Source organism: Lepisma saccharinum, chromosome 14 (genome assembly GCF_977018435.1).
Source record: "Lepisma saccharinum chromosome 14, izLepSacc3.1, whole genome shotgun sequence".
Classification (NCBI taxonomy): Eukaryota; Metazoa; Arthropoda; class Insecta; order Zygentoma; family Lepismatidae; genus Lepisma; species Lepisma saccharinum.
Window position 1 is genome coordinate 15,383,861 of NC_139242.1, and position 27,923 is coordinate 15,411,783.

The window sequence follows — 27,923 nt, forward strand, 5'->3', positions numbered from 1 at the left end:
ACACTCCTGACCAAATATTAGCTACTGTTCTGGTTGACAAGGTTTAACTAGAATTTTCCCTCGGGGTATGTTCATATTTAGGGGGTCGTGTAGCATGTAAGGGTACATTTAGAGCCAAAATGACCATACATTTGGCCATTGTGAAAACAAATTAGGGGATTGAGGATATTTGAGAGGGGGGGGGGTTGGATAAATCGCTGTTGGTTGGGTTCTCTGCAACAGAGACAGTGTAGAGATAACTATACGAGAAAACTCTTGAATCTGACTGTAAAAGAAATTATACTGTGTACCTAGGCATAGACGTGCGAAGACCCTGTTATCAGGGGGGGCAAGAGACTTGATGTTTATCTCACTGTTTTAGTTTCATCGCATTGATGGGTGTTTGTGTGCGTGTGTGTGTGTGTGTGTGCGCGCGCGCGTGTGTATAAAATACAGCAATGAAGTACCATAACGACTTGTGTTCATGCATTTAAGGCAAAACTATTTAGCAGCAAGAGTCTGAAGTACTTAGTAGTTATAATTTCTCTCTCTCTGGTAATTTACAATGCATTACAGAAAACAAGAAAACTGCGAGCGAAGCGAGCAAGAAAATTTTAAAATCCAAATCTTTGCAAACTGAAAACAATATTGATTTAATATGGCACCAAAATTTTCAGGGGGCACCATGGCACTCTCTTTTACAATTTTCTTACTTTAGATCGTTTGGCGCCTAGGGCCAACACCCGCCGCCTTCTAGCTACAGCTTTGAACTTGACAAAAGTATAAGAAAGAGAGAAAACGCGAGCGAAGCGAGCAAAAAAAAATTACGAAATGTATTTTTTTTATATAAAATTTGATATCGAGAGGGGCAATTTCCCTTTGTGCCACCCTGCAGGTGCTCTTGGCCGTCTGGAAGAAATAATGCAAGAAAGAACACCCATGCCCAGTTCAGGATTCGAACCAGTGCCCATGGTGTCGTAGCGCGCCTTGCTAACCACTCCGTCATGGTGGTGGGCGAAATGCTGTTGGAATATTAGATGTGACCACCAACCTTATTTATTTATTTCCCTTCAACAGAGACAAGTCTCCAATTACAGAAAGGTAATATCAAAATATTACATTTTCATTTACAACTTGTATGCACGCACATGCACATTCTCCCTCCTTCCTCCTTTACACACACACACATATTCACAAACATAGATAGATAATACATTATATATATATATATACAGGGTGTATCAAAAAGAATCATCCGATTTAAAAATGCTATATTTAGGAAACCAATGGACATAGAACCTTGCAGTAAGTTGTAGAATACATGCTGGAATATAAAGTTTTGCTTGCAATAAGGTTTACTTTGTTACAGGTAGGTGCCACTGGTGCAGCTCACTCTTTAGTCCGCGTCAGGATGGCAACCAGCAACCGGCAACATTCTGCGTGCAACGTCGAATACTGTGAGCAGTAGGTGGTGCAGCACCGTATTTACGACGAAACTCACGCTGCACAACTGTAACGGACCACATTTGTTGAAGTGGAGAACGCAGAAAGCTTTCGGTTGTTGGGATGCCATCTTGAAGCGGACTAAAGAGTAAGCAGCACCAGGCGCCCGTTCCGAAAGTCGTACGAGTTGAACGCGTTAAACGAGTTATGGTAAATGGCTCTCGTGCATTTCGTTATGCTGTCCCAAAAGTCGCTTTCCGTGCTTCTCGTGCAAGAACGAGATTCACCAAACGCACGGGCCAGAAGACTGGTTTGTTCGGTGAGAATCGTCTGCTGCGTGCAGGCAACGCGCGTGCATGATGGCTTTAAACTGCATATGAAACAACATGCGTAAGACGAGTGTGTCTCAACTGTTCTTACAATGTGATTAAGATGAGTAACAGTGTCAGCAGTAGAGTTTATTTCTGCCATAAGGACATGCCTTCCGCTCGACGCCACGAGGACGCTGCGCCTGCGCTTTCGTCTAGAGCGTTCCATAAGTCTGTAAAATAACTCGTTTCACCAGGTTGACGAGCCAAGTTACTCTCGTTAAATTCGTTTCGTTAAGACTTTCGGAACGTACCTACCTGCAACAACGTAAAACGTATTGTAAGTGAAACTTCATATTCCAACATGTATTTTACAACTTACTGCAAGGTTCTATGTCCATTGGTTTCCTAAATATAGAACTTTTAAATCGGATGATTCTTTTTGATACACGGTGTATATACGTATACAGACATCTTGGTGACAGAACAGGTTTACTGCTTAACTGTGACAACAGAAATTTTCAGATATTTACACATTTCATCTGAATTACACAAAACAAGTATCACAAACACTGGTACAATATATCATTACAACAAACTTCAATATGACAAACCCAATTATCATAATAAATACATTATTAAGAGAGATACCCCTTTAACATATTCATAAATTTGGTTCGTGTCATGCCGAAATCCAAGTCCACCAAATGATTTGAGATCTTGTTATATTCAAGTGTCATTTTTTGTAGTGGGAAACTTTATACATTTCTGTTCTTGGGATTTTGTATGAGAGTAAACGTGTATTACGTAAATGACCCTGTCTCACATTAAACCAGATTCTCTCTAGTATAGAACTACTATCAATATGTCCATTTATTATTTTATACAGAAACATTTATTGAGAAATTTCACGTCTATTTGACAGGCTTACAAAATCAATTTCATTTAATAAATCATTGTATGGTATTTTAAGAATTATTGGCGATATTCGATACTTCTTATAATATAAAAATCTGAGAAATTTGTTCTGTATACGTTCAATCATATTTTTCTGTGAGTCACAGTTTGGCGCTCATACGGAACAAGCATATTCTAATTTGCTTCTAACTAAACATTTGTAGAGCATATACATACATCATTTAAACTTTTAGCATTTCTTATTACAAATCCAAGATTCATGTAGGCATTCTGGGTAATGCAAGAAATATGCTCAGTAAAAGTCATATTATGGGTAATAATTACTCCTAGGTCTTTAATTGAATACACTCTTTTTACAAATTCGCCGTTAATAACATACTTATCATTTCGCTCATTATTTCGTGCTCTAGTAGATATCATGTATGAACATTTCTTAATATTAAACTTGATATCATTCTCTACACTCCAGCTATGAACCATGTTTATATCAGTCTGTAATTTCCTAGTATCCGTAATATCCCTAATTTCTCTATATATTTTAACATCATCTGCGTACACTAAACACTTTGAAAATTTGATTGTACCTGGTAAATCATTAATATAAATTGCAAAGAATAGAGGACCCAGATTTGAACCTTGTGGAATCCCAGATTTAACATCATAAACAAAAGACTTTGCTTGTTTATAAGTTACATGTTGTTTTCGATTAATAATTTAAGATTTGAAAAGATTTACATATTGTGTTGATAACCCAAAACTTGCAAGTTTTCTTAGAAGAATATTATGATTAATTCTGTCAAAAGCTTTTGCGAAATCTATATACACTACCGACAAAAAGTTTAAGACCACCAGGAAAAAGTGCCAAAAGTCAGTAGAAATGAATGTATTTTGTAATTAATGCACAAGAAACAGATGTAAGAATCTGCTTGGCAATGTACAAACATAGGTACATCCACTATACATACTAATGTCACCTCATATTTTGCTTTCATCAATATATCCGCCATGGGCCTTAATAACACGTGGCATGCGCTCCAATAGTTTGTCCAGATAGGATGGCTGAATGTTACACCAGGCATCGTTGATGAATTCCCATAGCTGTTGAGTGTTGCTGGGTAACTTCTTCCTGATGTCCCTATCGATTTGGTCCCATAGCAGTTCAATTGGTGAGAGATCAGCAGACTGTGGTGGCCACGTCATGAGAACTAATGCCCCTTCTGTTGCCTTGCGTTCCAAATACCGCGCGCACAATTTGGATGTATGTTTGGGATCATTATCTTGTTGAAAAATAAACTTATTACCAACAAGACGACGACCAGAGGGTATGGCATGGTGCACCAATATCTGATGATACCCTTCTTTTACCAATGTTCCCTGAATTTTACGAAGGTCCCCCAACTGGTTTTCGGCAAAACATCTCCACACCATTACACTTCCACCCCTATGTTTCACTGTGGGAACAAGACACTCTTCTTTCATTCTCTCGCCGACATTTGGACGCACAAAGGTTCGCCTATTCCTGCCATATTTGGATTCGTCGGTCCAGAGTACCCGTTTCCAGTTAACCAAAGTCAAACCTTGGTGCCTTTTAGCCCAGGCCAATCGTTTCATCTTGTTCACACGTCGTAACAACGGCTGTCTAGCAGCTACTCTGCCATGCAGCCCTTTTTCACGCAACCTATTCTTCACCGTTGACACAGACACAGGCGTCACTCTGCTGTTATTCAGGGAAGCAGCGATGACTGGTGCTGATATGCACCTGTTCCGTTTGCTAGTTACTGCAATATATCTATCGTCAGCTGCAGACGTTACACGAGCTCTTCCACTATGTGCATGGTCAGCGTGACTGTTGGTTTTACGGTATCTGTCCAATGTACAATGAACACCAGTCTTGGAAATATTCAGTTTTCTTGCTATTTCGCGTTCCGAATAACCTTCATTTTTCAGTGCACATATCACAGCACGCTTTTCAACCGAAATCGCCTGTACCCCACGATGACGGGCCATTTCACACAGCTCCACTTACCTTGCACACCTCACACACAATAATGGGCTCGCAATGTCGCCTGCATGAACAGCAACTGACCCTGAACCACTGATAAGGATGCACATGAGGGTGGCTACCGTACTGACCAGTTTCATGCACACAGCTGCAATGTTGCCAGCTTCAGCAACATTTTTGTCACTTTCCATTTTGCCAGCCACATGCTACACATTCGGCAAAAAATTGGTTTCGCATCTTGAGAGGTTCAACCTCGACTACATTGCATTTTCCATGTGTATCACCGTCACGTCTTTCTTGGACAGGAACCGTTGGTTCCATACAACACTCCATACTGATTTTTTGCCCATTTTCATGGTGGTCTTAAACTTTTTGTCGGTAGTGTATATTGCATGTACACTAAGTCTCTCATGGAACGCATTATGTATATCTTGGACAAAATTTATCAGATTTGTTTGTGTTGATCTACTTGGCAAGAAACCATGTTGATTGTCACTTAAGAAACATTTTACATGATTAAATATGCGATTGTATAGGATGGACTCGAATACTTTCGCCGGAGCACAGAGCATTGATATGGGCCTGTAATTTTCTATTTTTGAACTTTCACCAGATTTTAAGATGGGGCATACAAGCGTTTGCTTCCAGATATCAGGGAACATTTGTGTTTTCATTATTAAGTTATAAATTCTAAGTAGAGGATACATCAATACCTCAGAGCATCCTTTCAAAATGTAAGGTGGTATTTCATCTGGGCCGCTAGATCGTTTGCCTTTTAACTGTTTTGTAGCACTTTCATATTCTTTCTGACTAACTGGCGAAATTGATAATGTGTATGATATAATGCACTCGGTGCGTTCGTTTATTATACATGGTGCAGATGTTTCAGCATATACGGACCTAAAATATTTAGCAAAAACCATCAGAAATATCTTTTGCAGATTTGAGAGAATTTTCTTCAAAATTCATTGTGCTGTTACAAGCACCATTATTACTTTTCTTATTTCTAATAAAACTCCAAAACTCTTTAGTATTTGATTTCAAATTGCTTTCCAATTCCTTTATGTAGTTGTAATGGTAACTACTTATCATTGTTTTTACCTGCTTTCTAGCTTGCCGAAACAATGACTTATATTCTATTCTATTTTTTTTCTGTAATACTCTTTTAACTTTATCAATTTAATGATATCATTATTAAACCAACATGGGTATTTATTTGTTGTCATTCGTCTTCTTTATGGGACTGTGGCAAGAAATACTTCATGAACTCTATTACAAAAAAAATTAACCGCCTGATTTACATCAGTCATATTATCTAATGCAGACCAATCTACCACTCCAAGCAAATGATACATTTGCATGAAATTGGTTTTTTTAAAACTGTAAGAATAATAAGCTTCATTTGTTATTACATCAGTAGATTCCCTTATAGTTATGTGTACAGTCAATGCAGGATGATGGTTATCTTCTTTAACAAGTGGCATTTCCTCCCTACATATATTCACATTCTTTGGAATGTTAGTAAGAATAAGATCCAAAGTTCTATCGAGGCGATTTTTAATATTGTTTACAGAATGAAGGTATGGTAGTATTGCAGCTGGTGCTAAGTGTACGTACACCCAACGGCAAAAGCAATACGTCCAATACTATTTGCATTCAGTCTGTTTCCCACAGTGTGATGATAATGGGTTGAAATAAAAATGTCACTCAATGTTGCAGACTTTAGACTTCTGAAACATGCTTCTCAGCCCCAAACAACCCATTCATATATGCAAGGGCGAAATCAAAATTCTTGTACAATCTGAAAAGTCGTCATTTTCGTAGGATTTTGATATCTTCACATCATAATATTTCATAGTTCGAGGGGCCCTCCGCTGGGTACGGGCCTGTCCTACAGCTTCAGATTTCAGATCCCGGAAAACAGAGACATTTTTAGGGTGAGTGAAATTTTAAATATTTTCGTCAGTTATTTATTATCATTATTTAAATATGATAATTTGCTGACGTATCCCTGAAGATTTTGTATCGATTCACGTTGAAATTTCAAATTTAAAGAACGGATGGGGGGCCTCGCATTCTAATCTCGCCCAGGGCCTCGCGATATGTTGCTACGCCACTGGAGAAATGTAGAAAGTTGCATGCAGTTTGTTTGAATTTTCGAATATTGGAAGTTACTTAGTTAGATTTCTAGAGCAAAAATGTTTCCAAACAGCCTTCCTAATTTAAAGTTGGTGTCGAAGGCATTGTGTAATGTGTTTCTGGCTTGGTTGGTTGATTTGGTGTTTTAAGTAAGGCTGTCACAGTAAGGCTAATCGGGACTGGACCTTAAAGTGGGATCCGAACCACTATGTGCCTCCACCGGGTATCGAACCCGGGATCCCTTGATTACAAGACGAAGACGCTGCCACTGCGCCATAATTTATTATATACAGGGTGACTGGTAATTAGATGTATTCCCTGAAAGGGGTTAAAGTAGAGACAATTTGCAATAAATTTGACCATATGATACCCCATCCGAAAATTAGTAGTTTTCGAGATAATCGAATTTCTATTGTTCTTTTTAAAAATGACAATTTTCCACATAAAAAGATGAATTGAGAAAATACTTCTCATTGTATGGAACTTATTTCAGCGTTTTCTGATAGCTAACAAATAAGTGGTTCGTTGAAAAAAAAAGTTTGTCTCAAATAACAATCACATGTAAGTAACGGGTGGGTCTAAACTTACAAGTGGTGATAAAAAAAATCCAATCTTAGTTTACTTGGCAACGTATTAATAACAAAAAATGGTATGACACAAAACGTACAAATTACTTAAATTACTTCCTTGTGTCATCAGCTATCCAACAAGGTACAAATGTTGCTAACATTCACATTTGTGTACATAATACTTCATTCATCTTCATGTGAATGGAATCAATGAACAATAAAATTAAAGAACATTTTACTCCTTGCTCAAAGTGGTCAACTCCGTTACGAATGCAGGCACGCAGGTTTTTAAGGACATTTGGTCTCGTAACTCGTGATGTGATGGTGTCCTTGATGTGTTGACCAGCTTTTAAGATCCTCTCGCTGAGCTCTTCTTGCGAGTTTACCGGTTTCTTGTAAACTAAGTCTTTCATGTGGCTCCAAATGTAATAGTCGCAATCCGTCAAATCGGGGGATCGAGCCGATCAGGGAATCGGGCCGCCTCGGCCAATCCATTTCTTTGGGTAATTTTCATCCAGCCACTGTCGCACGCCCAGGCAGAAGTATGAATGGGCGTCATCAACAATCATTTGATCGAGCCATTTTTCCTGCCCCAAATCTTAAATGGCATCACTTATGAACATTTTTTGAGAAACGGGATGGCAATGTTGTTGGAGGATGTGCCGCTAGCTACAAGACGTGACATGATTTATCAGCATGATGACTGCCCAGCTCGATCCCCCGATCGATTTGACGCCTTGCGACTTTTACATTTGGAGCCACATGACAAGACACCGGTAAACTCGCAAGAAGAGATCAGGGAGACGATCTTAACAGCTGGTCAACACATCAAGGACACCATCACATCACGAGTTAAGCGAACAAATGTCCTTAAAAACCTGCGTGCCTGCATTCGTAACGGAGTTGACCACTTTGAGCAAGGAGTAAAATGTTCTTTAATTTTATTGTTCATTGATTCCATTCACATGAAGATGAATGAAGTATTATGTACACAAATGTGAATGTTAGCAACATTTGTACCTTGTTGGATAGCGGATGACGCAAGGAAGTAATTTAAGTAATTTGTACGTTTCGTGTCATACCATTTTTGTTATTAATACGTTGCCAAGTAAACTAAGATTGGATTTTTTTATTACCACTTGTAAGTTTAGACCCACCCGTTACTTACATGTGTTTGTTATTTGAGACAAACTTTTTTTTCAACGAACCACTTATTTGTTAGCTATCAGAAAACGCTGAAATATGTTGCATACAATGAGAAGTATTTTCTCAATTCATCTTTTTATGTGGAAAATTGTCATTTTTAAAAAGAACAATAGAAATTCGATTATCTCGAAAACTACTAATTTTCGGATGGGGTATCATATGGTCAAATTTATTGCAAATTGTCTCTACTTTAACCCCTTTCAGGGAATACATCTAATTACCAGTCACCCTGTATATAATTATATATATTATACATAATTATAATAATATATGAATTGCTACTGTTTGAGCAATTATACAACAATTAAACATTATTATGTGTATGTATTTACTGAAATTCCACTCTCTTCTAGATGTTTCAACCGCTAACACAGACACCTTGTTCACTCAGAACGAGAAGTGTCCAGATGCCCAGGAGAATTCACACAGTAAGTCACAATATTTATTTATTTGGAATGCTGGAGCAGGCCTCTCTAACTAAATATAGTATTAGCAACAGAAATGTATTTGAATTACACCATAGCTATATAGTTACATAGAAACCAATGATTACACCTAGTACAACAAATATTACATGAGTTGTATATTATTTTGAAAGATGCCCTGATGATTTTGAATGCATTGTTACTGTTAGTAATAAAAATGACACTTTTGAATTGAAGGGATATGAAATATGATTAATTGATTTGATTTATTTTACTTCGCATTTCTGCCACTTTGGCTAATCGCGAAGATGATTGATGATATGATGAAATTGATTAGCGGGACACTCACAAAGAGCACCCATGCCGGGATTCGAACCCGGGACACTTGGTGTCGTAACGAGATGCGCTAATCACGGAGGCCGGCAATATGAAATACAATTAATAAAATGACATTTAAATAGATTTAATCTGTTCCTGTTGGTATTTTATGTAATTTCTGGTGAAATTCTAGCCCAAAACCATACCCCACATGCACCCCTTCCCACTTAAAGAAATGAAGTTGGATCCAAAATGGTGGACGTTGAAATCTGAGAGGTAAAGGCTGCCAGGGGTGTGGCTGATCACCACCCCCACCTTCGGCCGTGATCAAGAAAGTGTGGGGCCCTAACTCCACACCTCTATACGCCTTCATGGCGGAGTGCAAGGCACAAGGGAGAATTTTACTTTTTATAATAATGTACAGCTTCTCGGCTTAACTTATGTAATACAGGTACCGAGTTTTAATCCCGGCCTGGGCATAGATGTTCTTGTGAGTGTTCCTTCATCAATTTAATCATATCATCACTCATACTCATCGTCGCGATTAGCCAAAAGTGGCAGAAAAGCGACGCTAAATAACAAAAATCAATTCCAGAAGGCCTCGATCCCCGTGAACACATGCGAGGAATTGTGGTAACAAGTTTGAGTTGTCAACATGAAACTCAAGAATTCCTGAATTTTAAGCAATCAACATTCAATAATCCATCTTCCGGCTGGAGATAAGATTACCGAGATAATTTGCACTTTATGCCTGCGAGTTATGACCAAATGAGCAATACTTGGGAGAGCCATTTTGAACTTTGAATTTGTAAGATTATATGGAGGTGGAGTAGAGACAACGCAAAATGGTGCAATCGTAAATTGTCATTGAAGTATAGGAAGTTCGCCAACCAGTCACCAGGTACTCCCCGTGCATAGATAATTTCTGCGATTAAACCAAACCGAAAGCGGGTTATGAAGGTAACAACAGCCTGCTGAGTTGGTGTGCTCTTATCTTCGCGATATCGTGTTGCTCGGGTATGAGAAGGTCTAATGAAGGTTGCAAACTAATATAATATATTTAGTTTTTCTTTTCTCTCTTCTTTGTAATAGTAGTGTGGGCAGGGACGTCGTTAGGGGGGGGGGGGGGTTGAGTGTTGCCGTTGCTTCCAAACAATGTCTTGAGCTTGGTAGATTGAAGAACGACCGCTTGTGCAGCGGTAAACCGCATATATGCAAACAGTTACAACTGGTCCCGAATCAGAGCGCAATACACGCTAAATAAGTATAATGGTGGCAAGATGCCTCATATCTCCGGGTAAGTAATATTATTAGCACCAAATATCTATTCTACTATTGAAATAGTCTAAAACACGCAACGTGTTAAAACTAATTATTATCACAAACTCTACGATTTCTCGAGGCGCATATTTTTCTCGATATCGTGAAGACCGATTTTGAGAATCCTCCTTAACAAACGATGCCTCCCCGATGGCGCAGTGATAGCGTTGTTGCCTTGTAATCGAGGGGTCCCGGGTTCGATACATGGGTGGAGGTACACAGTGGTCCGGATCTTACTTTAAACTGTAGGTCCAGTCCCGATTAGCATTACTATGCGTAAGGTGGACTTAAAAACACCAACTCAACTCAACTCCTTAACAGACTTTTCGAAGAATCGAAAATTTAAACAAGAACAAGTAAATACATTTTTGTAATTTTGAAGTAAATTATTATTATTATTGTCATTATTTTGGGAGTAAATTATTATTATTATTGTCATTATTTTGGGTATTTTTGGTTCGTATGAATCTGCCTCACACAGTAAGCTTATTTTGTTGAGTCAAGTATAACCCTTGAAATAAGTTACTGGAAAGACATGTGAGTTTGCACATATATTTAAGCATCTATAAATAAATAAATAACCCGTGGTTTGACAGCCCTGGTAGGGCCTTGGTCTATCTCCCGACTGCCAGTCTCCCTCCCACAATCCTACCTAGAGGTGTGGAGATCTTTAACCAGTAATGGGGTGACGTGGGGTCAGCACGTCGAACACCCAACCGTTATAGGGGATATCCGTAAAGAATAATTATATTCTTGTGGTAAGGAGTCGTTGTCATTTAACAAACTTTATTGATTTATTCCATCAGCATTATTTAAAATGTAGTGCCTTACTGAACTTACCAACTTAACAAAGGCACATTGATTGCTAAATGAGGCATTTTCCTTGTGTTGCAGAGCAGGTTCAGTTTTTGGAGTATTGCAATGTTACACAGTCCGTTCGAAGAATTTTGAGAATATTGATGTTTTGTCAGAGGGACCACCCCCGAATAAATATCTGTGGATGTTTTACAGGTTTCATCGTATTTAAGAAGGTATTTTTTCCGGTGCAACTTTCCTCCGTACAACATGCCTTTTGCCACTCAAGCTGAAGAGCCGATTCATAGGTGCATCGACCTTGGCAGAATGAAACTCTGATTGGCACCATGTTGACAAAAGACTCAAGAAGTCCCACAACCGACAGAACTCGAAGCGCTCGGATCCTACGGTGACATACACTTTGGTTGAACACAAACGGATGCATTGGTAGGAAATGCAGTGATTTTATGGGCCGTCCCTTTCTGGGAAGTCGGGGACCTTTTGAAAACACACTTTCCCTTCATGCACACCAGGGGGCCCAAGTCACCCCCTCCACAAAATCTTCTCTTCATCTGGCTCTGGTTATCGGCCGCGCCGAAACGCACTTCAGGTAGCTAGGACTTTCTGGGTTAATTACTTTATGGTTCAGCATGGACATAGGCTTTTCAAATTGCAAGAGACAAAATTCTACTGTTTGACCCTTTTCGCGGTTCCTTCAGGTTCCGACACTCAACCCTTGTGCTCATAACCTGCAATGAAGGGAAAGGCCATAATAAGCCTTTGTAACGTATCTACTTTATATCCTTCCTTGGTAACTTTCCACTCATTTTCAAGAAACATCTGCTTCTTTTTGCCCAACTGTGTTGATTGGTCGACAATTGATGACTGTCAGCTAGTTCGAAGAACAGTTTGATCCAAGAAGTGGTTTCATAGTTAGCTTCTGTAAACGTGAGATTCCGGTAGGATCACGGAGTGCTTGAGATCTCATTTTCATGCATTGCGAGTGAAATTTCGATCGATTTGGTTAATTTTACTTTGCTCTTCTGCCACATTTGGCTAATTGCGAAGATGGGGATGAGTGATGATATGATTAAATTGATCAATGGACACAACAAACACCCATGCTGAGTCCGGAATTCGAATCCGGCACACCTGGCATCGTAGCACGATGTGCTAACCACTCCGCCACGAGGGTAGGCGAAGTGAAATTTCGAGTGTGAAGCTGCCAGCTCGTTTTCCTCTCGAAAAAATTGAAGTAGGATCGACTGATCGACCAAATGTCCAACACATTGACTTTCTAAATTGGTGTCCGACTACCACACAGGAGACCGCGTTTGACTCCCAGGACGGTTGATCTCACATGTGATGAAGAATAAGTCACATTTCAATTAAGGAAGGAAACGAGGTATGTTGTCAACTTTATATAGTAGTGTGCATGCTCTAGAAATATACGTTTCAAAATTCTGCATATTTTGTGATTTTTCTTCATTTAGCCTCTACCAGGGTTGTCAAAGGTCCATCTACCCATAAGTTCTATGAGTTTTATTGGGTTCCGTTGCAGGACTGGAACCTTTCTTCTCGCAGAATTTAAATTCGGTCCTAATAGTGTATTGTTCCATTAAAAAAAGGATACTGGATCGTATTTAAATTCATCCCGAAAATATTCCTGCGCCGAATTTTAATTGATCCTGGAAAAAAGGTTCTTGGGCAGTGTTTAAATTCAGCCGCAAAACAAGGTTCCTGGACCGTATTTAAATTTTACCGAAAAAAGAGTTCCTGCACCGTATTTAAATTCATATGGAAAAAATGTTCCTGGACCGAATTGAGGCCTAGAACCCATTTACACTTGCTGATTTTCTCTCCCTGATGTGAAATGAATTTATGTACAATACCTGGACCATTAACAACCCTGGGATTGTTAAAGATTAGGGAACGCATACATTCTAATTTGTTCTATGGGATTCCGTTATAGGACCGGAACATTTTCTCTCGCACAATCTAAATTCGTACCAAGTTGCGAATTGTTTCATTTCAATACTGAACTTTGACCCTATTTAAACTGATCCGGAAAAAAAATGTTCGTTGACCGAAATTCTTCAGGAAATAAGGTTCCTGGACCGAAATGAAATTCATTTTTTAAAAATTCATGGACCGAATTGAAAACGTTACAGATGAAGAGGTTCCTTACGGTCCAGAACCCATTTACGCTTGCTGATTTTCTCTCCTGGATGGGAATAGAATTTATTTAAAATTCCTGGACCTTTAGCAACTCTGGCCTCCACCCGCAAATGCAGACGCTGTGGCTGCTGCTTAGGCGGGAAAGTTCACTTCACATACAAATAAAATTAATCCAAAGTTATATAGCGAAAAATAGTTACTTACATAATAATATCATGAAATATGGAGAGCCAAATTACTTATCAAGCATTTTCTGTTATTTGCCTATCCTAGTGGGAGCGAAAATCTTTTGCCCTTGGTGGTGAAATCGGTTCCTGCAAATTCAAGACGGCATTTTCTAATTTTCATTTCTATTTGGGCCGACAACTCCGTGGTGGAGTGGTTAGCAGGTTACGATACGAAGCAGAATGTCCCGTGTTCGAATCCCGGCCTGAGAATGTGTATTCTTTGTGATGGTCCTTTCATCAAGTTAATCTTAACTCATTCTCATCTTCACGATTAGCCAAAAAGTGTCAGAAAAGTGAAGTAAAATGAACTAAGTCAATCAATAGTTTCTATTTCGTTATTTTACGCAGCTTTTCTACCTCTTGGGTTAAATGCGACGACAAGATTGAATGATGATTCGGAGGAATAGCGATGCGAGACATGATGCAACCACACCTGTCCAAGGTCCGAACCTTGGACCTCTGGTTTCGTAGTGCGTCATGCTCATGCTTCGGGAGTGGAATCCTTTGAATGAAAAACTATAAAAGTACGGTGAAAGAAAACAACATTGTACCGTGCAAAAAAGCCATGTTTAGGTCCTCTAAAGAAAAGTACAGTTATTCAGTAAAATTAATTTTGAAGGACAAAGCCTCCGAAGTGTTTTTCCATTCGGTGACGCGTGGTCATCACATCGAGTCCCATCTAGTTTTGAGAGTGGAATTCGCTTACATATTGATTTCAAGTAGCTTCTCAATTGTCCTCACGATGTTAGGCCATCACAGAAATTTTGGAGTTCCTACCAGGGATCGAACCTTGAAAGACTAGAGCGCAATAATTTGAGCGCGCGAGAATTTTGTTGTTTCTATTGCCATCATATATTCAATTTTGCACGCGCAAAGAAGATTACTTTTAAGAAACTAGATGTGTGCATAAAATTTCATATATATCGTCATCATTCTCCAATGTGTACAGTACAACGCCACAAAAGACTCGTGCGGCACTAAAGGCCGTCGGATTCGATTCTGGTATAAACAATATAGATGGGATGCCTATCTTGAACTCATTACACAAACATTTGATTTTCGCACCGTTGTCATACTTGTACGTACATCTGATACCAGCACCCTTTTATACCTAAACCCACGGAAGAGGGTTTTCTCTACTTCTTAATTTTCTTCGAGCAAATTTACAAATCTAAGGAGTAAGGATTAATGAAATTGTTCTTGGTGTCTCAAAAATCTGACATAAGAGAAAATACATGGATTTTTAAAGACTGTCTAGATGCCATTAAGTTAATAAGTTCATTCTGCATTTAGATTCCCGAATAATGTCGTTGGATTTCGCGAGTCTATATCCGTAAATTTTTGGGGGCTACAGGAGAAAATAATGTTCTCTACCAACAAGATTATATATATATATATATATATATATATATATATATATACACATACTATACATATACTTATGTAGGCCTATATGTTATAGTAATAGTATGTTAGTTGTTAATGGTTTGATAGAAAAAAAAAATATTAAGTTTTGGGCCTCCCCGAACTGATCAACCTAGCTACGTCCCTGAGGGTGGGATTAGCAAAAATGTTGCCATAGTCCGAAATTAAATACTAAACAAAAGGCTTTTTCTAGGTTGCCCAACGTCAGGACAACTAAAATTCAAAATGCCAAATGCTGAAAACTTGGGGAAAGTATTCTACGTACGAGGGTAAATCAATAATTATCAACTTTTGCTGTAATTTTCTGTAGATTGGCCATCCCTGTCGACTGTTTTCAGTAGATCAATAGGTGTTTTGAAACATCTACTGTGTTTAGATTTTCAAATAGATACAAAAACAAATTGTTAATCAGAGGAACGAAAAGATATATTTACAGTCAACGTGTTAAGCTAGACACACTTCATACAATATTACATGTAATAATGAAGAGAATGTTTCACTTTTAGTTCCTCTACTGTACATGTTCATTAGGCCTACTGAAGGTATTCAGTAGAAAACCATTGAGTTTCAGTAGATTTCTGATAACACCGTGTAACAGTAGATTATGTATACTGTAAGCAGTCGAAATTTTCTTCTGCTGCCGTTGCTTTAGCGCATATTTGACCTTCTCTTCACTAATTTTCTTTTCCTGATGGTCTTGGTAAACATGGCCGAACAACTATAACTACTTTGACATACTGGCTATACGTTAAACTGAAGTAGATGAACAACACCTCAAAATATCATTTCTGTAGCAACCTAATTCCACCTTACTACAAACAATTTTCACGATCATAATCACATTCATCGTTACATGGTACAAATTATCCATCATCAGGGGTAGACAACATTAAAAATAATTCAGCCACCAGCCCCTTTTTCTCAGGAGCAAGCATTTTTTTTTCAAATACGGGCTAAGGAAGCTATCAATACAAGTAAGCTCGGCCGGGGGGGGGGGAGACTTCAGCCTCCAGAGCCCATCCCCAGGCTACGTGCCTGTGCAACGCCCTAATAATAATTAACACAAGTTGCTGTGACTGAAATGAAATGATGTGTGTGAAATATACAGGGAGGTTATTGCAGCATGACACCGCAAGAGCGTTGGCCGCTTGCCGGCCCAGTCATGCAACAGGTGCCGGCAAATTGCGTAACAGATAGCCCGTTACACAAACAGCTTGTTTTGTAATGTTTCCACTTTTCACAATTATAGTTACAATTACAACTTAAATAAGCACGTACCTTGTCGTAAGGATGCTGGAAAAGGTGTCCTCTAAAATACAAATATTTCTGGCACTTTATTTTTGACATGTAATCTTTCTTAGACACCGCGAGAGCGTCGGCCGCTTACCGGCCTTGTCATGCATCAGGTGCCGCCAAATTGCGTAACAGATAGTCCGTAACAGAAACAGCATCGCGGCGCATAAAGCAAACCGAAAGTGTAAAATTATATTTAAAACTAATAATAATGATGATCACTAACCTTCTGTGTTATAAATGATGTTGAAAATGACCTCCTTCAACACCAATACATTTCCGGCATCTGCGTATGAAATTCCTCTGAACATCCATAAGCTCCTCAGGTGTGATTCTGGCAATTTCTCTTCTTATATTTTCTTTTAAATCCTCTATTGTACGCGGGTTATTCTGATACACTTTGTTTTTTAATGTTCCCCATAAATAATAATCACAAGGAGTAAGATCGGGGCTACGAGAGGGCCACAACTCAGTACTGATAATTCTGTCCTCAAAAATCTCGGCAATAAAATTAAGTGATTCATAAGCAGTGTGAGCAGTAGCAGAGTCCTGCTGAAAAAATGACTGCTGGCATTCAATGTCCGTTAATTGTTCAAAAAAAGGTTGTAGTATGTCTCTTCGATACCTTTCACCATTGATAGTACCTTCATAAAAAATAGGCCCTATTATTCTGTGCGCATTCAAACCACACCACACACCAATTTTTGCAGGATGGAGCGGAACTTCATGCACAAGGTCAGGTTTTTCTGCGCTCCAATAGCGATTGTTTTGTGAAATAACTCGGCCATTCAATTCGAACCAAGCTTCGTCTGAAAATATGATTAATTCTGGATTTACTCTGCCAGCAACAATATTATCCAGCATCCAGTTACAGAATCGAACTCTAGTCGCGTGATCGCGCGGTTGCAATTCATGAACCACTGTAATTTTGTAGGGTTTTAATCTAAGTAATTTAGTGGCATTTCGTGCTGAGGATTTTGAAATGCCTGTTTCCTGAGCAAGCCGACGGAGGGATTTTTTTGGAGTATGTTCAAGTCGTTCACCAATTTCGTCTAGCTTTTCTTCCGTAAGAACACGTCGTCTGGAAACACGTTTCTTAGGTTCAAGAGATCCTGTCTCTCGTAATCTTTTAACGAGGTTGTAAACAGTATGTCTGTCCGGAACAGGATTGCCAGGAAATTTTCTTGCGAATCGCCTGACTACTTTTCTGCAAGAGTTCGTTTTCACGTAAGTATCGTACATAAAAACTCTTTGTTCAAGACTATATTTGTTTGGCGGCATAACTAATGAATGAATAACAATTAACACACGATAAAGCACTAGCACTGAACAACACGAGTACTGATAAACGCAAACCGAAGTGAACACGTCTAAACAACTGGTAGCCGACAGCTGTCGCATTCGCGTAGTATCGAGAGGCTTCTCGCGGCTTACCACTACTCCGATAAGCCGCTGACGCTCTTGCGACATCTGAGGAATTTCGCTTCTAGCGTCGGCTCTATAGACACTGGATGGACCAAATTTTGAGGGAAGCACAACAAAAGACTACTCTATGAGGATATGTAATGCTCCTGCCGCAACTTTGAAAAAAAAAAATATGGAAATTACGACGTTCAGAAATTTTGCGTAATTACGGGGAAAATAGAACTTTGGGATTTGGCCCCCGTTTCCCCCTGGACTCACAATTGTCGGAATTTACATAAAATGTTGCTTTTTGTTCATTCTTACATTTAGAATTTAAATTTCTTAAAAAGATGCAGTTGTTGAGCAGTTATAGCCTTTTATATTCAGTTTATCCCATAGTAGCAAAAGGGGAAAAGTGCTTATTTCAAATGGCGCTCTCAGAAAGAAAAACGCACACAGTGTATGATCGCTACTTTACTTCAAAAATATTCACACGTTAAAATTAAGTGACACTGTTAAATAATTCGTTTATCTGCGCTTTCGTTTTGCATAATAATGTATACGTAACCTACCCCCTCGAAAATCTTGGGCACGCCACTGACTCTAGTGTTCAAAAGGATTAATCTTGTGTTATCTGCAAAATAAGAGTCACGGTTTTGTTTATTCGAAGGCAAGACAAGAATGAAAAATTGAATCCTTTATGTTGGATGAGTCATTGCTGTCAGAAGCGATATGGGCAGAAATAAAGTGCCAGAAATATTTGTATTTTAGAGGACACCTTTTCCAGCATCCTTGCGGCAAGGTACGTGCTTATTTAAGTTGTAATTGTAACTATAATTGTGAAAAGTGGAAACATTACAAAACAAGCGGTTTGTGTAACGGGCTATCTGTTACGCAATTTGCCGGCACCTGTTGCATGACTGGGCCGGCAAGCGGCCAACGCTCTTGCGGTGTCATGCTGCAATAACCTCATAATTTTAAATTGACATTCATTTTCCGGGAACGCCAAGGGTCCCGGGTTCGAATCCCGCTCGGGCTTGGATGCTTGTGTTCGTCCGAATAATGAGAAACAATGTGAATAAAGTGGAAATTGACATGTGTGAAAGTGTACGAATGTGTGAATGACGGGGGATACTGCCGAATAGGGGTATTCCTTTTTAAAAAAGAGAAAAAGGTGGTTAGCACATCGCGCTGTGACGCCAAGGGTCCCGGGTTTGAATCCTGCTCAGCCTTGGTGGTTTGTGAATGTCCATTCATCAATTTCATCATTTCATCACTCATCCCCTCATCGCAAATTACCCAAGATGCATAAAACGCGAAGTAAAATAAACTAAACCAATCAATCAAAGGGCTGTTGCGCCGCGAAATTTAGTTTTTCTTTTTTGGGGGGGGAGACTTTTCATTCTAAGGTATATATTTGCATTAAATTCACTAAATAACATTATGCTGATAAGTCAGTCGGCATTGCTTGTATTTTAGTTTTTCTAACTAAGGTTTCTGATTATTCTACATTTAATAGTAGTGATGGCGATGGGAAATGAACTCATGCGTTCGTAATGATTCGAACCTGGCACCCCTGACTGCGTACGTCATTCCGCTGTGTACACTTGTAGCAAATTTTGTCTCGTTCTGTAGATAAGACATAACAAAACATTGCATGCTTAATTTCGGCGTTAGAGTTTCCTTGTGTCATCCTGTCACTTTCTCTCCCGTGTTACGTAATGGAGATGGAGAAACTTGCGTCAAAGAACACCCAGTTTCAGAATAATGCAGCAGTGCCATCTAGTAAGATCAACAGGAAATAAGTGGTCAAGCAGTCCGGGAGACTGTTTCGATCTGCCATCTATACAGCGAAATGTGTAAGCTGTTGGTGATCGGGTAATATTTTCGCTTAGTGAAATTACAAAGGTTTTGATTGATTGATTTTACTTCGCTTTTCTGCCACTTTTGCCTAATCGTGAAGATGATGATGAATGGTTACGCACGTCATCTTTTTCCCGGACATGTCCTACATTTTAGTCTTATGTACGGTTTCCAGGAGGAATTTGAGAAAAATCATAAATGTACTCCATTTTTAACGTCACATAATTTGAATTGAGGAAAGGTCGGTATTGCTGCTAAAACCACTTTTCGTCGTCTTCTTCTTCTAAGACAACCAAACCCAGCAAGCCTAACCTAACCACCACAGATTCCCAAAAAGCTGCCAGCCAATGGCAATGCTTAAAACAGTTGTAGCAGTAATCACTACCTTGAGAAAATACTTGTTCATAGAGAAATGATTCAAGTGTTACAAGCGCATGAACTGCACTTCCAAACTCAATAGTGAAATTTATTTTCATTCAGACATTGCAAATAAAGTGTGTTGTGCTAGAAAGATTGAAACTATAATCAACACAGTATCGGGGCCACATTCTGTTTATATCATTGTTCAGTCCCTGGGCGGATTTTCTTGCTTTGGGGTTTATACCGATGGAAACTACCCTACAAGGTGTATTCCATTCTTATTCAATATTTTGATTATAATGCAGAGAGTATACAAAACATTGAACTAAAAAATACCCGAAATATAACCTCTGGAAAAATATCAAGTTTTGTTAACTGTGGACTATTTGTTTGCCATTCCAAAGTTGAGAGTATTTTCATTACTATCAGCACAATGGACTTAATTTCTCTTAGAGTTTGTAAACGATTTGGCACTTGTTCAGTATAATCTCAGGATTTCAGTTTCTTAAGTATATTTTGAGTGACTAAACATGATTTTTTAAAAAATGGAATCTCTGAGAAGTAGGACTGAAAACTCGTGTGATAAAAAGTGTGTTGTTTAGTATTGATTAAAAGGTTGGGGATTTTGTATTTAAGAAATCATTACTTTTTTCAAACTAAAAATGAGTCAATTTTACATTATTTTCTAACATGCTCTAGTAATGTGTATTATTCACTGAGAACAATTTGTGTACTACATTTTGGGAAAGCTTGCATGTCCTATTTTTCTCTCATAGTGATCTGGTAACCCTGTCAGTTTGTGAGTCCAGACCAATGAAATATCATTTGTCCAGACGCCAGAGCCTGCCTGGGTACTGGGTTGTACAGTGGGATCCATGAGTAGTATCGTGCAAATTGTCCATCACCATGTTCGTGCACTTTATTTGACCCAATAAGAGCTTCAATAATTAATAGAAAACTCAAAACAAGATGTTGCTAACTTCTGCACCAGCATACATAAAAAGCAATCGCATAAAAACACATAGGATGTAAGGAAAAAAATTAATGAAAATAGTCATGGACAATTTGCACGGTAATACTCATGGATCCCACTGTACTAGGTGGAAGAGTGGTTGACTTTGGGTGCCTTCTCACCCTCTTCCCAGCGGGGAGAAGAAAGACAGAAACATGGCAGAGATATAGAGAGGAAATGGGTCAGTTAAGAGATAAGAGCAACTGAGGAAGAAGAAAGAAGGAAAACAGGTAGAGAAAGGGGAAGAAAAATAGAAAGATTTGATTTGATTTGATTTTATTTAGTTTATTTTTCTTCGCGTTTTGTGCCTCTTGGCTAATTTGCGAAGATGGGGATGAGTAATGAAATGATGAAATTGATGAATGGACATTCACAAACAACCAAGCCCGACCGGGATTCGAACCCGAGACCCTTGGCGTCACAGCGCGATGTGCTAACCACTCGGCGAAAAATAGAAAGAAAAATGGGTGGAAGAGAGAGAGAGGGGGGGGGTGAATGAAGAAAGAAAGAAACAAACAAACAACTGAATGAACGAAGGAAGGGAAGGGAAAGAGATTAATTCATTGATTTAGTTTATTTTGCATCGCTTTTCTGCAGGGTTGGTATGTTTAAAACAGAAGTGTTTTAAACAACTTGTTTTGAACTTTTAAAACACATGGCTTTATTTTTTCACAAATGTTCCTCACTTAACAGTTAACACACTGCAAAATGTGCACATTGTTGTTAATGTCAATATTTAGTTGCATTCACGATAAAATGTCGTATTAAAAAAAAAAGGACAGAGTAGCTACCACATGGATTGAGTAGGGCCTGGCAACTGTGGATTAGTTTAAGCTTCTCGAACAGCCTCCAATGCGAGATTTAAAGCCCCTATCACACGGAACTGGATTTCTAGTTGGAATGCCCTAGTTGGCGATGAACTGACTTTCTGGGTAGTAATCATGGCCGCCTGGCTGACTGCTTGACTGGTTTTGAGGAATAGGACATGTTCTAATTGCTACTAACTTCTTCGACTAGATTCTGTGGAACAGCCAATCAGAGCAAAGTTTGGCCATGTGAAGATATTCTGTGAGTTTGTAAAGTAGCCTTTTTTTTGTCTGTGGCTTCCGAGTGCATACAACACGAAAGGCATGTTTACAATTGAAAAAGCTAAAATATTCTTCCATACGTGTATAGTAAACGTTGTAAAGTACGTATTTTATCAGCGCCGTTCTTCTCTACCTAAAACCATTTAATGTGATGTGATATTCCTCTCGGTTGAATACGCTGGTCAAGTCGTCTGCTGTGCCCGCGCATGGGTGCGGCCATATTGGCAATAAACAACCGGTTGCTACGGTCGTTGCTAAGGTCGGTAACATGGCGTTGGCTATGGAGCGTTGCTGAGGTTTTGGAAAGATGAGCCGAAAACAATGAGGGACGGAGAGTTAGCATGTAAGGAGAACCACTTTCGTAGTTTCAGATGCATAAGTCAAGAAGGTGTCGTCGAAGGAAGGGTGCAAGCAAGCATGAAGGAAATAATATGATGTTAAGGAAAGCGGTACTTAGATGTCGCACGTGTTGTGACTAGCACTTCTTCGAAAAAATTGCAATAGCTTTGTATGTGCGAAGAGATGTTTATTATCTTTCTTTCAGTGGCGGCAATTACGGGGGGCGAGAGGGCAATTCCCCCCACTTTTTCGCCCGCACTATGTTAAATCTTATCTACAAAGGGAAATATACTGTCTTTGCCTCCCAGTTTTGATACCTCCCCCCCCCCCCCCCCGTTTTGGAACCCAATCGCCGCCACAGCTTTCTTTATATTTACGTGAACCAGATTCAATATTTTACATAACCAATGTAGCCTCTATTCCTTTGTTACGACTCTATTACGAGGACAAAAGGGTTGAACACAACATGTGCCGTTTCCTCTGTCCATCATTATCTTGTTATTATTCCAACTTATCACTTTATCATGTTCGTTTATGCAAAAATATTAGAATGAAAACAATTTGTTGTAATTAATAATGGGCTGCCAAGCTGAAAACACCTTCAGGTCGGTCAGTAGGCTCCAGGCGCCAGGAATGAATCCAGTTGCGTAACTAACATGCTCTGCCCCCCCCCCCCGCGCAACTTTCAGTTGTGTGCCCATACTAGTCTAAAAATGTACAAATATATTTCTTTTCTAAAATATTAATTCACGCCCACATTTATATTAGGTATATAAAAACATGAAAATGCATACATGTAATTTGAATCAATGTAAAAACTAATACGAAAGGTTAAGACAACAAAGAAACTGTAAAAAAGTATATATTATAATTATATATGAAAACAGACTGTTATTACAAAAAATACGATATTGTCAAATGATCATTAGCAGTCCTCTGCATTATTTTCATGGAAACAAATTCTTGTTTGCTAGTTTTCGAGCTCGATCGCTCTCACTGCTGACATTGTGCTTCTCAAGGAATTTTTGATGAATTTTAGCTTGGAAAATCATTTCGTGGAGGAAGATTTTCTCTTTTCCGTTTGGTAAAAATTGTAAGTAGGGTGAAAATTAGCGTTGCCAACGTGTTATCTTGCCTGTCGTCTACCTTTCGGCTACGTAAACCATTCAGCTAATGAAATTTTGTTTTTCTAATCTGGTAATCCACTTTCTACTTGTGATTAACATTTTCTGTTTGCAGTTACGGGCATAAAATATAATATGTTCGGTCGAAAATATATTTTAACGCCGAAAGTAAACCTTTTGTGAACGTCTTTCTCAGTTTATCATTCTTACTGCGCCCCGAAGCTCGTGCGCCCCCCCCCCCCCGCACCGCGGGGGTTACGGGGATATTATTTACGCCATTGCATTTATCACATGTTCAATCTTTCGTTCAATAGTCCTTAATGCACACAGCGATATACATAACTCGGAAAAGGGGTGAATTTCCAAGAAGCGGGAAGATAAGCTTCTAGGGGAGCGATTTCTTTCGTATTGCTATCAGTTTACCATTATCAGTTGTGTTGTGTTCCTGTGATAAAATAACGTAATTGTTTCAACGTGATTTTATTTATCTCAATTCCTCATAATCTATAAATGGGAGTAAAATGTTTTCGGCTAGAAATCGCTTATTTACGAGTTACGATTATACAGAATTTCTGGAAGTTCAAGAACATAATATATTTTGGAAAGTGCCATTCGTTTAATATGTAAATGCGAACCCAATTTCCTGAAATAACAGACGTGATACACCTTCAGTTGAGACATTTACTTTGGATGCAATAATAATAATTATAATACGGTGGAGGCACATAGTGGTTCGGATTACAATTTAAACTGTAGGTCCAGTCCCGATTAGCCTTACTGTGCATAAACTTCACTTATAACACCAAATCAACAAATAAATGATAATAATAATAATATACGATTGTTATCTTCATATGCATTTATTATTGTTGTTGATACTAGTAGTAGCAGTACTAGCATAACTATTCTATGGTACTAGTCCCAATTCATTTGTGGTTGCTGTTCCGGCTATTGACTGAAATCACTTTAGACACTTCCAATATTACTACTTCTACTATTAAAATATGTCAATGGCTTGACTACCCCTACAAGAATTTCTTTCGACGTCTATGACTATGTACTACTATATTCTTCCGATCGAGAAAATGCATTGTAGTTTTTTAATACCCATTAGTGCAAAGGCACGAAATATGCCTAATGTGCACAATGATTGTAATCATACGCATAGCAATAAGACTTATCTGACCACAGACAAAAAACCATGCGACTTACGTTCATTTACCCGTCAACAAGCCTCTGTAGCGAAACCGAAGAAATCGTAAGTTGCCGGTCACTTTCATAAAAGTGCCTGCTTTTGTTCGTCCATTTCTTCTTTAACTTGTCACCTGTAAGCAACCTGTATTTTATGTATGTATTCTTCTGGATCTAATCCTTACAATGGTGTAAGGTACATATTACAATTTTCGTTGAAAAACCCTGTCAGTAAGAACAAAAGGTATCCCTTGCGGTCCGTTTCCAATACTAACTGCATGGGGAAAGTACGGAAAGCGCTTTGTATATTGCCAGGTATACCGTTGCTATGGCAACAGCGCCGGAAGTGACGTTCACTAGACCAGCGTATAGTTATCGTATTTTAAAAGTTTGAAGTGATACGTTGTTTACATCTCGCGCGGCCGCCATTATGGGAACGAAAGACTATCGACAAGTACGGTATAAAACAAGTACCGTGTGAGGCGAAAACTAGCAAATGGGTAGCCAGTCCAGCATCAACTAAAGCATTCCAAATAGAAATCCAGTTCCGTGTGATAGGGGCTTAAGACTAAAGGCCCTATCACACGGAACTGGATTTCTAGCAGGAATGCCATAGTTGGCGCTGAACTGACTTTCTAGGTAGAAATCATGGCCGCCTGACTGACTGCTTGAATGGTTTGGAGAAATGGGACATGTTCTAAAGCCCCTATCACACGGAACTGGATTTCTAGTTGGAATGCTCTAGTTGAGGCTGGACTGGCTACCCATTTGCTAGTTTTCGCCTCACACGGTACTTGTTATACCGTACTTGTCGATAGTCTTTCGTTCCCATAATGGCGGCCGCGCGAGATGTAAACAACGTATCAGTTCACACTTTTAAAATACGATAACTATCCAACCGAGAGGAATATCGCATCGCATTAAATGGTTTTAGGTAAAGAAGAACGGCGCTGATAAAATACATACTTTACAACGTTTACTATACACGTATGGAAGAATATTTTAGCTTTTTCTATTGTAAACATGCCTTTCGTGTTGTATGCACTTGGAAGCCACAGACAAAAAAGGCTACTTTACAAACTCACAGAATATCTTCACATGGCCAAACTTTGCTCTGATTGGCTGTTCCACAGAATCTAGTCGAAGAAGTTAGTAGCAATTAGAACATGTCCTATTCCTCAAAACCAGTCAAGCAGTCAGCCAGGCGGCCATAATTACTAAAGACCCTATCACACGGAACTGGATTTCTAGTTGGAATGCCCTAGTTGGCGATGAACTGACTTTCTGGGTAGTAATCATGGTCGCCTGGCTGACTGCTTAACTGGTTTTGAGGAATAGGACATGTTCTAATTGCTACTAACTTTTTCGACTAGATTCTGTGGAACAGCCAATCAGAGCAAAGTTTGGCCATGTGAAGATAATCTGTGAGTTTGTAAAGTAGCCTTTTTTTGTCTGTGGCTTCCGAGTGCATACAACACGAAAGGCATGTGTACAATTGAAAAAGCTAAAATATTCTTCCATACGTGTATAGTAAACGTTGTAAAGTATGTATTTTATCAGCGCCGTTCTTCTCTACCTAAAACCATTTAATGCGATGCGATATTTTTCTCGGTTGGATAGTTATCGTATTTTAAAAGTGTGAAGTGATACGTTGTTTATATCTCGCGCGGCCGCCATTATGGGAACGAAAGACTATCGACAAGTACGGTATAACAAGTACCGTGCGAGGCGAAAACTAGCAAATGGGTAGCCAGTCCAGCCTCAACTAGAGCATTCCAACTAGAAATCCAGTTCCGTGTGATAGGGGCTTTAATTGCTACTAGCTTTCCTCGACTGGATTCTGTGGAACAGCCAATCAGAGCAAAGTTTGCCCATGTGAAGATAATCTGTGAGTTTGCAAAGGAGCGTTTTTTGTCTGTGGTTTCCGAATGCTGACAGTTTATGTTATAGTTTCTCCGTTTCTCGATTTAAAAAAAGTAAAGAGATGATGTGCAGTGCATTCGTGTTCAGTTCATTAATATTTAGGTATTTATGCAAAGCGATGAGATGTGTACGTGACAAATATGATTAGCTAAAAATGAAAATCCTTATTATTACAAGCGTATTAATAAATGTTTGACTTTTTTTTGTGAATGAATCCTGCGAATCTCACGTATGAATAATGCAAACCCGAGTTAAAAAGGTTTTTCGGTACGCATTGATTACCATATATTTTTTTCGAGCCAATCTCTAGTTCATACCTTTCCTTTTTTTAATAAAAGCACAAAGCAGTAATTCTCCTACAACATTCTTCAAATTGCTCGTCCACCTTTAAGCCGGCTTCAGACGAAAGCATTTCCATTAACTTTTTGCTAGCATAAATGCTACGTAAATTCTTCCAAAAATCTTATAACAGGTAGTACTTTACAGTTTTACACCAAAGCATTTCATGCATCATTTCGGTTAGCTGTTCCAATTACAATGTATAATACATACAGCACGAAAGGCACGTCGAGTTACACCGTCTATGGTGAGTGCACGGTGTTTACAATAGAAGAAGCTAAAATATTCTTCCATACGTGTACAGTAAACGTTGTAAAGTATGTATTTTATCAGCGCCATTTTTCTCTACCTAAAACCATTTAATACGAAGCGATATTCCTCTCGGTTGAATAGTTATCGTATTTTAAAAGTGTGAAGTGATACGTTGTTTACATCTCACGCGGCCGCCATTATGGAAACAAAAGACTATCGACATTACAAGTATCGTGTGAGGCGAAAACTAGCAAGTGGGTAGTCAGTCCAGCGTCAACTAGAGCATTCCTAATGGAAATCCAGTTCCGTGTGATTCAGGCTTAACATAAATGTGTATTTTAAGAAGTTATTCAAGCGTTTACTTTATAATAGGAACACAGTCCATCATTGCTTGGTTGATTAACAGATTTCTTATTTATCATTATTCTTAGAAAGTAAGTCTTCTTGGCATTATGTTTTAAACGTTTTATTTGTTTAAATCAT

At 38.9% G+C, this 27,923-nt stretch overlaps 1 protein-coding gene across 1 annotated transcript in view; it reads left to right on the plus strand.

Annotated features, from left to right (window-relative positions):
- LOC145998697 (polyamine-transporting ATPase 13A3-like) overlaps positions 1–27,923 on the plus strand; it is a 129,510-nt gene that overhangs the window by 18,454 nt on the left and 83,133 nt on the right. The window contains exon 2 of the mRNA XM_083135177.1: positions 8,918–8,992. Within this exon, the coding sequence (XP_082991303.1) occupies positions 8,918–8,992 (75 nt within the window). The remainder of the gene's footprint in view (positions 1–8,917; positions 8,993–27,923) is intronic.